The 13,839-nt window shown below is 48.4% G+C and overlaps 2 protein-coding genes across 5 annotated transcripts in view; one reads left to right on the plus strand and one right to left on the minus strand.

The window, feature by feature from the left end:
- The window catches only part of CARD11 (caspase recruitment domain family member 11), a 110,322-nt gene that overhangs the window by 2,661 nt on the left and 93,822 nt on the right, over positions 1-13,839 (plus strand). Inside the window, exon 2 of one of the 4 annotated variants that reach the window (XM_060123364.1) lies at positions 10,637-10,705. The exons of the other annotated variants lie outside the window; for them this stretch is intronic. The gene's annotated coding sequence lies outside the window, so the exon portion shown is untranslated. The remainder of the gene's footprint in view (positions 1-10,636; positions 10,706-13,839) is intronic. 4 annotated transcript variants of the gene reach the window in all.
- LOC132504874 (large ribosomal subunit protein uL11-like) lies at positions 5,283-5,925 on the minus strand. The gene has a single exon (XM_060122600.1). The coding sequence runs from the start codon at positions 5,827-5,829 to the stop codon at positions 5,332-5,334; it is 498 nt and encodes a 165-aa protein (XP_059978583.1). The 5' UTR covers positions 5,830-5,925; the 3' UTR covers positions 5,283-5,331.

The following is a 13,839-nucleotide window of genomic DNA, read 5'->3' on the forward strand; positions in this document are numbered from 1 at the left end:
CTTGTGGTGCCTGGTTTGCTGATGATAGCACTTCATGCGTGAAGGGCCAGATCGAGTCCCAGTGCTCAGGTGATTATGGTGAAAAGGGACACCAGATGCTGATAAACAGAGCTCCTCCCAAGAGTTTGAAACTGCCTTCCGTCCTCTCTTGCTTTGTCCCCACACTTGGCCTTGGAGACAGTGAGTGCCTCCTGGTAATCGGGACGATGGTGAAGTCCCGCGAGGGCCGGAATGCCCAGATGACCACCCCGACACAGAGTGTGACCAGATCTGTGAAACTTGGGTTAAAAGAGGTCAGATCAAGGGGGAAAGGCCTCAGGAGGTCCACGGTCTGCCTTCTGGGTCGGAGGCTGAGGCGGGGGGTGGGAAGGAACCTCGGGCTATGGCCCAGACGCGGCTTCCCGTCGTGACTGCCCACCTGGGCCGGCCTGTCATCCCTTCAGCTCTCTGGAAGTCATCTCTCCCCAGTGAAATCAGGATATTAATACTGATTCTTTTCAGTCTTGTCAGTTACACCAAGCATGAAATGAGCAAACTCCAGATGTGCTATACTCTTCCCGTTGCTGTTACTCCTGAGATCCGGGGAGGATAAGAGGATGGACGCTCGGGTCCGGACCTGGGGCTGGAGTGCGGCTTTCCCCACCCCGCGCCGGGTGGACTTCCTTTCTTAGTCTCTTGCTCTGCAGTCCTAATCTTCCAGGGCAGCCGAGGGGATTGAAGGAAATGTACCCTGTAGACGTACCGCATTATCCAGGAGGTCTGGAGCATTTTGATTGATTTAAATACGGGAACAGAAAGAAAAGGAAAAGAGGACTATCAAGGAAGCCCCTTAAAACCGCTTTTCTGCTAAAGGAGAATGAGACTGGCAGATTCCCAGGTGCCAGCCTCGTCACCCGTGCCGCGGCGCATGGGAAGAACACGGCTTGTGCGCTTCACACGCAAGGAACACGCCCCGTACACCTTCCCCCAAAGCCTCCTTGAGCAGCTGCTGCTTGTGGGTCGATGGTTTTAATGGGGTGACTATTTACAGGGGGGTAACCTTTTTGGTTTTGATTTGTTCAGGGCTCTGAGAATATAACGGTCGCTGTCAGGTTGGTGCAATGGGCCAGTGCCGCGGGGTAATGAAGGGTCGCCGCTCCTGTCTCTGGCAACAACGCTCTGTCTTCGCTGGTCGAGTCCCGCAGTCAAGCTCCCCAGGCTCATGTCTTATGTCACAGTCCTCTGGTCCTCCCAGCTCCTCACAAGTGGGTGAGCCGGAGCAAGGGCTCCATCCTCCCCGGGTGGTTTCTGTGTCAGGGGTGTAACCTTCCTTCTCACCCCAAATCCGACTCTGGAATGTACGTCCTCATACTCGAGTGTGGCGGTGACAGAGCGGGGCCCCAGGCTCTGTCCACATACTTCACAAATCCTGCAGGTACCACAGCAACACCTGTCACACTCTGCTTTGTACAGTCAGCGCCATCCCCCGGTGCTGGACCCGTCCACTGAGAGGCAGCCTCCTCCAAGTGGAAAGATCTACGGACCCGGAGCCAGGCAGAAAGGGCGTCTGCCCCGGCTCTGCCGCGTACTAGCTGTGTGACCTCGGGAAAGTCACCGGTGGCTCTGAGCCTCAATGGCCACGTGTGTAAAACGAAAGCACCACCCCTAAATTAACATAGACCAAAGTGTTTCCAAATGAGAGTGCTCTGCTTTTAAAGGTACTTCTGACTTGGTTATTTTGGACAGAGTTGGGGGTAGGAGGTAGAGTAGAGTGACGAATTTGATGCAAAACTGACTTTATCTGAGAGAGCTATTTCCTTAATTCACAGAGAACTCTCAGAAGAAATCAGGGAGGTGCAGGAATCGGCACACTTCTTCTGTAAAGGTCCAGATAGTAAATACCTGAGGCTCTGAGAGCCAGAAGGTCCCTGTGGAAACGGCTCTGCTCTGTTCTTGCCATGTGGCCAGATCTGGCCAGTGGGGCAGGATGGGCAGTGCAGGGGTGGGCCCTCCACTGCAGTTTGCTGACTCCAGAATTAGAGAACTCGACCCAAGAGAAAAATGCTTAAAGGATGTGAACAAGCAGAATATGAACAGACCAGTCAATTTACAATGAACGAATGCGAAGTAATACAACAGAGAGATGCCTTTTTTCCACTGTCAGACTGGCAGAGATCAAAACACTTGATAAAACGTTAAATTGGCGAGAGAAACGGGAAGCAGGTAGTCTAATACGCTGTGGATTTGACAGTATGTACCAGCATAAGTGAATCAACCCAAGAATTCCACTTCTAAGAATTATCTCACAGGCAGACTTGTCCATCTTTCTGTGCACGCTGATGTTAACTGTAGCATTGTTTTTAATGGGAATAAACTTGAAACCACACAAATGCTCCTCGAAAGCAAGATCCCTCCATCCAGTGGAATTCTGTGAGGCCTTTACTGAGACGGGGGCATAGAGGGAGTTTCTGGAAGAAAGCACTAGCACGTGTAAGAAACTGCTCTAGTAGGACGTCTGGGGAATGGTGGCTGGGTGGACGAAGGGGAAAATTCTAGTATTCTTTTTTTTTTTTAACATCTTTATTGGAGTATAATTGCTTTACAATGGTGTGTTAGTTTCTGCTGTATAACAAAGTGAATCAGTTATACATATACATATGTCCCCATATCTCTTCCCTCTTGCATCTCCCTCCCCATCCCACCCCTCTAGGTAGTCACAAAGCACCGAGCTGATCTCCCTGTGCTATGCGGCTGCTTCCCACCGGCTCTCAGTTTTACGTTTGGTAGTGTATATATGTCCATGCCACTCTCTCACTTTGTCCCAGCTTACCCTTCCCCCTCCCCGTGTCCTCAAGTCCATTCTCTCTAGGAGGTCTGCGTCTTTATTCCCGTCTTGCCCCTAGGTTCTTCATGACAATGTTTTGTTTGTTTGTTTGTTTAGATTCCATATATATGTGTTAGCATACAGTATTTGTCTTTCTCTTTCTGACTTACTTCACTCTGTAAGACAGTCTCTAGGTCCATCCACCTCACTGCAAATAACTCAGTTTCGTTCCTTTTTATGGCTGAGTAATATTCCATTGTATGTATGTGCCACATCTTCTTTATCCACTCATCTGTCAATGGACACTTCGGTTGCTTCCATGTCCTGGCTATTGTAAATAGAGCTTCAATGAACATTGTAGTACATGACTCTTTTTGAATTATGGTTTTCTCAGGGTATATGCCCAGTAGTGGGATTGCTGGGTCATATGGTAGTTCTATTTTTAGTTTTTTAAGGAACGTCCATACTGTTCTCCATAGTGGCTGTACCAATTCACATTCCCACCAACAGTGCAAGAGGTTTCCCTTTTCTCCACACCCTCTCCAGCATTTATTGTTTGTAGATTTTTTGAGGATGGCCATTCTGACCGGTGTGAGGTGATATCTTATTGTAGTTTTGATTTGCATTTCTCTAATGATTAATGATGTTGAGCATTCTTTCATGTGTCTGTTGGCAATCTGTATATCTTCTTTGGAGAAATGTCTTTTAGGTCTTCTGCCCATTTTTTGATTGGGTTGTTCGTTTTTTTAATATTGAGCTGCATGAGCTGCTTGTAAATTTTGGAGATTAATCCTTTGTCAGTTGCTTCATTTGCAACTATTTTCTCCCATTCTGAGGGTCGTCTTTTTGTCTTGTTTATGGTTTCCTTTGCTGTGCAAAAGCTTTGCAGTTTCATTAGGTCCCATTTGTTTATTTTTGTTTTTACTTCCATTTCTCTAGGAGGTGGATCAAAAAGGATCTTGCTGTGATTTATGTCATAGAGTGTTCTGGCTATGTTTTCCTCTAAGAGTTTGATGGTGTCTGGCCTTATATTTAGGTCTTTAATCCATTTTGAGTTTATTTTTGTGTATGGTGTTAGGGAGTGTTCTCATTTCATTCTGTTACATGTAGCTGTCCAGTTTTCCCAGCACCACTTATTGAAGAGGCTGTCTTTTCTCCACTGTATATTCTTGCCATTGATCTATATTTCTGTTTTTGTGCCAGTACCATACTGTCTTGATTACTGTAGCTTTGTAGTATAGTCTGAAGTCAGGGAGCCTGATTCCTCCAGCTCCGTTTTTCTTTCTCAAGATTGCTTTGGCTATTCGGGATCTTTTGTGTTTCCATATAAATTGTGAAAGTTTTTGTTCTAGTTCTGTGAAAAATGCCATTGGTAGTTTGATAGGGGTTGCATTGAATCTGTAGATTGCTTTGGGTAGTAGAGTTATTTTCACAATGTTGATTCTTCCAATCCAAGAACATGGTATATCTCTCCATCTATTTGTATCATCCTTAATTTCTTTCACCAGTGTCTTGTAATTTTCTGCATACAGGTCTTTTGTCTCCTTAGGTAGGTTTATTCCTAGATATTTTATTCTTTTTGTTGCAATGGTAAATGGGAGTGTTTTCTTAATTTCACTTTCAGATTTTTCATCATTAGTATATAGGAATGCAAGAGATTTCTGTGCATTAATTTTGTATCCTGCAACTTTTCCAAATTCATTGATTAGCTCTAGCAGTTTTGGTAGCATCTTTAGGATTCTCTGTGTATAGTATCATGTCATCTGCAAACAGTGACAGCTTTACTTCTTTCCCAATTTGGATTCCTTTTATTTCTTTTTCTTCTCTGATTGCTGTGGCTAAAAATTCCAAAACTATGTTGAATAATAGTGGTGAGAGTGGGCAACCTTGTCTTGTTCCTGATCTTAGTGGAAATGGTTTCAGTTTTTCACCATTGAGGACAATGTTGGCTGTGGGTTTGTCCCATATGGCCTTTATTATGTTGAGGAAAGTTCCCTCTATGCCTACTTTCTGGAGGGTTTTTATCATAAATGGGTGTTGAATTTTGTCAAAAGCTTTCTCTGCATCTATTGAGATGACCGTATGGTTTTTCTCCTTCCATTTGTTAATATGGTGTATCACTTGATTGATTTGCGTATATTGAAGAATCCTTGCATTCCTGGAATAAACCCCACTTGATCATGGTGTATGATCTTTTTAATGTGCTGTTGGATTCTGTTTGCTAGTATTTTGTTGAGGATTTTTGCATCTATGTTCATCAGTGATATTGGCCTGTAGTTTTCTTTCTTTGTCATATCCTTGTCTGGTTTTGGTATCAGGGTGATGGTGGCCTCGTAGAACGAGTTTGGGGAGTGTTCCTCCCTCTGCTATATTTTGGAAGAGTTTGAGAAGGCTAGGTGTTAGCTCTTCTCTAAATCTTTGATAGAATTTGCCTGTAAAGCCATCTGGTCCTGGGCTTTTGTTTGTTGGAAGATTTTTTTTTTTTTTTTGCTTGTCAAATAACCCTTTATTATTTTTCTTTGCAGTTCTTAACTAGCTGGACATTCCACTGCACCACTGTTGATGTCATCTATGATGTCGTGAGGGTGGCGGCCATCAACATTGCAGCCCACAGACTGGGCGGTCCCCAGGATCTCTTTAATGGTTCCAGAGAGTTCTCTAGCTAAAGATCGATGCCGCATCTGTCGGGCAATGCTGACAGTCTCATCAAAAGTGATGTTTCCACTGTGCTTAATGTTTTTCTGCTTCTTTCTGTCTCTTGGCGGTTCCTTGAGGGCTTTGATGATCAGGGCAGAGGCAGAAGGTACCACCTCAATCTGGGCCTGTCGGTTCTGAATGGTCAGTTTCACTGTAATCCTCAGACCCTTCCAATCACCAGTTGCCTTGGCGATGTCATCACCAACTTTTTTTGGAGACAGACCCAGGGGGCCGATCTTGGGGGCCAGGGCAGACGTGGCACCGACTTCCCCACCGGTGCACCTCAGGTACACGACTTTGATCTCGTTGGGGTCGAACTTAGGCGGCATGGTGGAGGCGGCTGGTGTCGGATGAACCCGGATTCGGGACGACCGAAGAGAGTTGCACCTTAGCCTCCTCCGAGCCGAAAACCGAAAGACCGGAAGATGGGGCACTTGCGCGGGTTAGTCTGTTGGAAGATTTTTAATCACAGTTTCAATTTCAGTGCTTGTGATTGGTCTGTTTATATTTTCTATTTCTTCCTGGTTCAGTCTCGGAAAGTTGTGCATTTCTAAGAATTTGTCCATTTCTTCCAGGTTGTCCGTTTTATTGGCATATAGCTGCTTGTAGTAATCTCTCATGATCCTTTGTATTTCTGCAGTGTCAGTTGTTACTTCTCCTTTTTCATTTCTAATTCTATTGATTTGAGTCTTCTCCTCTAGCATTCATTTTGTGTCCTTTTCTTTTGTTTGTTTTTTAACCCTGAGCAACTGTTATCATTCTGATTAAGAAAACAAGAAGGAAAAGCCAGGTTCAGAAGAGAACAGCAAGGGTGGTCCCCATGAGCTGCTGTCCCGTTTAGTCTTAGCTGTCCTGATTCCCAACCTGCTGGGTTGCAGGAAGAGAGTTCCTCTTGCAGTGACTTCTGATTTCAGCTGTGTCCCAGTAAGAGAAATCACAGGGCCTCCGTGCTCCTGTGGAAAGGCAAAACTGATTGGTTAAAAAAAAAAAAAAAAAGGATTTGTTTTAAATTAAGGCATAGCACACACACACAGTATACGTCCCAAATCTGAAGTGCACGATGGGGGAGGTTTCACACCCACCCACGTAGCCGATCATCCAGATCGAGACACGGGTCCTTTCCGGGCCTCGAGGGCAGAGGGGTCTCATGCTCCTTCCCGGTTGCTAAGCCCCCCACCCCTTTTGCCTGTCCTTGAATGTCACATAAATGGCATCACACAGAGCGCGCTCTTGTATCTCCAGCTTGATTCATCCATGTGTGTCGCAGTCACTGGGGTTTGTTCCTTGCCGTATAGCGTTGCACTGTGAGCGTTTACCACAGTTTGTGTATCCATCCTACCGCCGATGAACGTGCGCGTGTGTGCAGTTTGGGACTATCGTGAGAGCTGCTGTGAACACTCTCGGAGAAGCCTTGGTGGCGATGACCCACTTTTTTTAATCTGAGGGCAGACAGAAACCTTGTGCCGGCATTACTGGAGGTGTAGCCGATGGTTATTTCAGTGGAAGAATGCTGACACGAAGTAAAACTGCGCTTTATTGACATTACTGCTCCGTTCCCTGCCTCTGAGTAAGGATTCGGTCATTCACTGAACTTTTCTAAGAAGAAATGGCCTTTTTAAAAAGGGATTCGAGTGTAGCCAGTTCGGGGGATGTGGGGGAGTGTGCGGTTGAATAATAATGATACCTTGCACTTCTCTCCGAGTCTCCTGGCTTCAGTTCTCAGATGCTTTTCAAAATCATCTTGTGAAGCTCCGTGGCGCCTGGGGAGCTGAGGCCACAGGCATGCCGGTTTGCGGGTGGGAGGCAGAGACGCGTGGCGATTTCCAGTTCCTTTGGGAGTTCTCCGTCCTCAAAAATCGTGTCTTCTGGACTCTTAGAGGAGGTTCTTTCACGGGGCCCTGGAGACGCAGGCGTTCTGAGTTTGGGGAGGTTTTAGACTGTAAAGGAAAGTGGCCCTAGGAAGGAGAGGGTGGTTTCCTATAACTGCTCCGAGCAGGGGAGACCACCCGACTACAGCAGAGCAGAGGGCTGTCGCCAAGGAATGGGTCAATCTCCTGCCCCCTCAGTTTTGTACAGAAATTCTGTATCTTTCTTAACTAATTAAAAAATATGCTTTTGAAACCCAGCCATTTATGTCGGACTACCTGGGCCCAAGAGGCTCCCCTGCCCTAAACTGACGACCATCCTTCGTCCTTCCACCCACCAGCCGCCCCCGGCCTCTCCGGGCCCCTGGCCTCCTCCTCCACCCGCCTGGTCCTGCCTCCACGCAGGCACCAGAACCACCTTGTCCATGCAGAGATGCTTCTGTAGCAGTTGTCTCCTTCTCCAGTATCATCAACTTTTTTCCTTCTCTCCAAGGATCATTCCGACCAGAGTACAAATATGCTGCAGTTCCCCCCATCTTTTTTTTTTCTTTTTTCGGTACGCGGGCCTCTCACTGTTGTGGCCTCTCCCGCTGCGGAGCACAGGCTCTGGACGCGCAGGCTCAGCAGCCATGGCTCACGGGCTCAGCTGCTCCGCGGCATGTGGGATCTTCCCGGACCGGGGCACGAACCCGTGTCCCCCGCATCGGCAGGCGGACTCTCAACCACTGCGCCACCAGGGAAGCCCCCCCCCATCTTTAAAGAAAAAACCCAAAGCTGCCTTGATTCCATATCCCCTTGTAGCTGTCACTGCCTTGCTGTGTACCCCTCTTCTGTTCGTCTGTCAGGGCTGCTGTAACAGACTACTGCAGACCGGGGAGCGGCGGGGGGGAAGGGGGTTAAGCAATTGAAGTTTATTCTCCCAGTTCTGGAGGCTGGAAGTACGAGATCAAGGTGTGGGCAGGGCTGGTGTCCCCTGAGGCTTCTCTCCGTGGCTTGTAGGTGGCCGCCTTCGAGCTGTGTCCTCACGTGGTCAGCCCGCTGTCTGCATCCACCCCTGGTGTCTCTCTGTGTGTCCAACCTCCTCTTCTTACAAGGACACCAGCCCCCCTGGATTAGGGCTCACCCTAACGGTCTCACATTAACTCAGTCACTCCTTAAAGGCTTTGTCTCCAACTACAGGTAGTGGGGCTAGGCCTTCAGCATGTGAATTTGGGGGGATGCAACTCAGCCGTCACACCTTTACAGATGGTCTCTTTGAAAGCGTTGTCTACACTGTCCCCATTTCCTGTCCCCGCATTCTGTCCGGGACCCACTTCAGTCAGACTTCTGCCCCCCGAGTCCCCAAGTCCAGGTCCACTCTCAGCCCTCGGGGGCATTAGCTCAGTCTATCTACCTCTCCTCCTCGGAATGTGGCGTGGGTTCCCTCTCTTGGTTTCTCCCACCTTCCCGGCCACTCCTTCCTAGTCTCTCTTTTCTGATTCTTCTGTGTCCCCTGTCCTCTGAGGTCAAATGGCCTCGGCCTCTTCTCCCTCTGCACTCCTTGCTGGATGGTCTCATCTAGTCTCACATCCTCAAGGCCGTCTCTGTACTCTTGACTCCCAAGTTTATACCTCCTGCCAGGCCTCCCCTCCTGAACTGTGCACTTCAGTAGCCAGTGGTCTTGACTGCCTAGACATGGAGTTGATCCAAAACCAAACTCCTGATTTTCCCATCCCTGAGTCCTCACTTCCATCCTGCCAGGTGCTCAGGCTTTGAAACCTTGGGGTGGTCTGTGATTCCTCGCTTAGAAATAGCAATGTGTCCACTTGCTCAGCACAGAAAACCCAAGTGTTCTGGCTCGGTCACAAAGGATGTCGCTCCCATGCCTCGTTAGTGCATCGTTCAGGGGATTTGTACCCCTAACAGATGGGGCACAGCATGACGTGCTGGAGAGAACCTGGGGCTCGGAAGGCAGGAGTGAGATTCGGGTTCTGGGTCACTAACCCATTGGGCCGTCTTGGCCAAGTCCTTTCTCTGCTCTGGGCTCAGTTTCCTCGTATGTGAAGTGAGGCGGGAGACGGGGCCGGGGATGGCAAATGGGTTTCACCTTGAGGGCCACCTCCGCGGAAGAGAGTTCTGTGATCGATTGCCCACGTCTGCTGTGGGTGTGAAACTGACAGTTGGAGCCCGGGTGCCCCCCATTAGTCACCCTTGCCCTGGCGCCTCACCACCAAGAACCCTTCAAGCTTTAAAAATCTGTGACCGCGCCCCGACCTTGAGCAAATCACTTCACTGTCCCAAGATTTTGTTTCTTCGCAAGCGAGGTGGAGATGAATAATCCCTGCCTTCCTACCACGCAGAATTGCTCTGAGGAGCGTGCGAGATAGTGGGTGAAAAATGCTTGGAAAATAGCAGGACGCTATATAAATGCAAGGTTTCGTTGTTACTAACTGACCTCCCTGGTCATGATTTGTGTTAGTCATGCCTTCCTCTGAGCCGTCGTCTAGGGCCGGGCAAGAAGCCTTTGCTTTCGTTTTTGCCCCTGCCCCCCACCTCGGGCAAGAGAGTGCCATTTGGATTTGCTGGTGACGATGAGAAAGGGGATTAGCATGAATGTTGGGTGTGCAGGTGATCTTTCTGTGCTTGGAGGATCTCAGCATCTTTCACAGCCCCCGGGGCAGGTGAAACCAGGAAGCCTTCTCCAGAGCCTTTCAGCTACTCAGCACCATCTTACCCTCCCACCGTCACCCCACCACCTTGTGACACTTCTGCACAACAGGTGGGGAAAAAAATCTTCCCAAAGTAAATTTTTGTCTCCCTCAGGGGTTCCTCTGTATTATCCAAATGTCGGGAATTAAATTAATTCTCCGGTTGGGCAGTTGGGAGCGGTGTGTCTCCCCTGAGCGCTGCTGAGCGCAGCTCTGGCTAATTTCTGGAGCAGGCACCTGCCCTGCAGCCTGTGGGAATCCAGGGGAGATACCCAGGTAGAGCTATTTTTGTTACCTGATGAAAAAAGCATCCCTTCCCTCAATCTACAATTCTCCCCTCTTTCACCTTGAATGTTGTTAATGCCCCGTCTTTTCTGCCAAAATCCCAAAGAGAGTCTGTTTGCAGCTTCCTGTGTGCATGAACTTTTCCCAGAGACCCAGGGGAGCTATCTGTCCTTACATTACTTGGCGTAAGCAAAGCTTTGGGGCATTTCTTATTGCCAGTGGTGTATTCTGAGTTGGTTTCTTTGCTCAGGCTCTTATTTATTGGCGAGTGCGTCTCATTTCCTTCTTCCCTCCTGCAGCCTTTGTCGTGAACAGTGTTCGGCGCGGTGTGAAATGAGAAGCATTAAGAACTCTTCTAAGGCATAAAGGTTTGATTTTGTTTTCCTTTTTTCGTTTTTAAGTGTTAGAAGAATAAAGGACTTGAGTTTCCTGTAGGACTGGAAACAGTGAATCAGATTTTTGTTTTGCTTAAAACCTGAAAATCTCAGGCAGCAGTTGAGAGTCTCTGGACAGAGCTGAGTGCTGTGTTTGGGGGTTTAGGGTGATGTCCCTTCCCCATGGGCCATTCTACGGGAGAGGCGGTGGCCACCCACGGAGACTGATTTGAGAGGGACCAGAAAGGCTACCTGAGTCACAGAGCTGCCCGAGACAGAGTGGGCACTGACACTTCCTGCCCTGCCTTTTCTGCTCTGTGAGGCGTTTCAGTGATTCAGTGCCTGGTGTTATCCACAGACTGATGGGTGCAATGAGCGTGAGCTCTCCCTCTCCCAGCAGGCGACCTTGGACAAGTCTCTGAAGTCATTGGTGAAATGGGGATAAGACAGCACCCTTCCCACAGGAAGTTAGATGAGGTACCACCTCCCAAGTGCCATGAGGCAGGCAGGACATCCAGGGAGGCACGGCTGGGACAGGTGCGTGCTCGTGATACAGGCGTGCCGTGCTCATTAGCAGGATGCCCTGGAGAAAGTTCAGAAGGGCCCCTGACAAACCTGTAATCTAGCATGAGCCATTTGCTTACATCCCTTGCCTGATCCCCGTTCGTTAACATCCATTACTAGCATTATCCTTTTATTCATCCCTTAACGAGTACCCAGTGCCTGCCGCTCCCGGGCACTCCGCTAGGTGCCAGGGATAAAAAGATGTAAGGGCGGGGTCCTCACCCCAATAAGCCTGTACTCAGATGAGGAGACAGTCAGTTGCAAGATAAAGGAGGCACGCATTGAAGACGGGTGTGAGAGAGAGGGGCACCCGGGTCTGCCCAGGGAGACAGAGACCCCCAGGCCCGATAGAAGCTGAAATGAGACTCGGAAAGTAACGAGGCTTTTGCCAGGCAGAGACGTGGGAAGGGCCCTCTAAGTAGAGAAACCGCACGTGCCCGGCCGTGGAGGTGTGATGAGTGTCAGTGTTGGCAAAAAGACGGGAAGATGTGGGGACGGGGGAGGAGGGGCGCCCGAGAGCCCCCGGATGCCTTGCCGAGGGGGCAGGTGCTGTCCTGTGGGCGAGCACCAGATGCTGGCGCGACTGAGCCGTGACTACGCGCCAGGATGGATGTGCAGGTTTGAAAGGTCACACACAGCGGTGCGGAGAACAGATGGGAGACTGGGGGCAAGAGGCACGGAGGGCCCCCTCTGGTGGGACGTGGGCCAGGATGAGCTGTGTCTTTAAGTAAACTTCGTATGGACGCATAACATTCATGCAGGAGGCGTGCACACATCCTACGTGTGCAGCACGACGGATTTTCGCAAAGTGAACACGCGGTGTCCCCAGCACCCAGATCATGAAACAGAATGGGACCAGCCGAAAAATAATATTTTAATGAAAAACAAGAATGGCTTTTCATAGCATAGTAATTTTTAGTATAAGTCTGTCCCAAGTACTGCACGGGACATTCACGTTCTTCAGAATGCTTGGTTATTCGAGATGCAAATCTGACCGAGCGCCCTGTATGTTATCTGATTACCCTGGATGCGTCCACATTGTTGCAGGTGGCAGTAGTTCCTTCATGTTTTTATTGCCAGCGAGAGCCTGTTTTATGACTGTTGCACATGTTATCGAGACTGCCGCTGATGGATAACTGAGTTGTTTCCAGTTTGAGGACATTATGAACGAGGCCGCTCTGAGCACTCTTACACTTACCTTTCGGAGACACGGGCTTGTATTTCCACCCAAGAGTGGACTTGCTGGATCTTAGAGGATGTTTATATTCGGCTCTAATAAATACCACCAAATAGTTTTCCAAGAACGTTGTTGCAAACTACACCCCATCAGCAGTGGAAGAGCGTTCCAGTTGCTCCACAGCTTTCCTCACACGGCATTGTCTGTCTCTTCATTTAGCTATTCCAGCGGGTGTGCGGTCAAAACAAAGCACGGTGCAGTTTTAATTTGCGTTTCACTCGTGGCTGAGCCGACTGCCTTTTCATGTATTGATCGGGCATTTTGGCCGTCCTCCTCTGTGAAGTGTCTGTTAGAGTTCTGCCCACTTTTCTGTCGTCATGTCTTTTTCTTATTCAATTGGAGTAGTTCTTATATGAGGAGTCCTTTGTCAGATAAATGTATTGCAGATATCTTCCTTCAGTTTATAGCTTGCCCTTTTGCTCTCTTATTAGAGTCTGCTGATGAACAGAAGTTTTTAATTTTAATGTAGTCCAGCTCGTGTGGGTTTTTCCATCATGGTTCACTCTTTTTTGAGTCCTGTTTAAGAAAGATATGCCTTATTAGTTTATCCAGTCTCATTACTTTTTTTTTTTTTTTTTTTCCCCAGTAAGCGGGCCTCTCATTGCTGTGGCCTCTCCCGTTGCGGAGCACAGGCTCCAGACGCGCAGGCCCAGCGGCCATGGCCCACGGGCCCAGCGGCTCCACGGCACGTGGGATCTTCCCGGACCGGGGCACAAACCCGTGTCCCCTGCATCGGCAGGCGGACTCTCAACCACTGTGCCACCAGGGAAGACCCCATTACATTTTTTAATGTGGCTCCTTAAAAATTAAAATTATATGTGTGGTTCAAAAAAACAAAAAAGAAAGAAAGATATGCCTACCCCAAAGTGTGTGTTTCCTCCTAAAAGATTAATTGTTTCATCTTTCACATTTAGATCTATAATCCATCTCGAATGGATTTTTCCTTTAATAAAGGATAACGTACGTACAGTAAAACAGACCCATTTTAAGTACAGAGTCCAGTGAATTTTGATAAGAGTATATACACATGTAACCACAACCACAGGCAAGATGTAAAAGATGTCCATCACCCCATAAAGTTGCTTTATGTCCTTCTGCTTCTCAGAGTGTGGTCCATGGACCAGCAGCATCGGCCTAACCTGAGAGCTGGTTAGAAATGCAGACTCTCGGGCCCCACCCCAGGCCGACTGAATTAGAATATGCATTTTAACAAAATTCCTAGGTACTTTGTATGCACTTTAAAGTTTAGAGACAATCTGAGTTCCTTTGAAGAAAGGTGACAAGCAAAAAAATGCTTTTCTATTGTTATTAATGACATCGCCTGAAG

The sequence above is a fragment of the Lagenorhynchus albirostris genome, chromosome 15 (assembly GCF_949774975.1).
Source record: "Lagenorhynchus albirostris chromosome 15, mLagAlb1.1, whole genome shotgun sequence".
Taxonomy (NCBI): domain Eukaryota; kingdom Metazoa; phylum Chordata; class Mammalia; order Artiodactyla; family Delphinidae; genus Lagenorhynchus; species Lagenorhynchus albirostris.

What these genes read in the sequence shown, in the direction of transcription:
- LOC132504874 (XM_060122600.1), bottom strand. Translation starts at nt 5,829, where the DNA reads ATGCCGCCTAAGTTCGACCCCAACGAGATCAAAGTCGTGTACCTGAGG.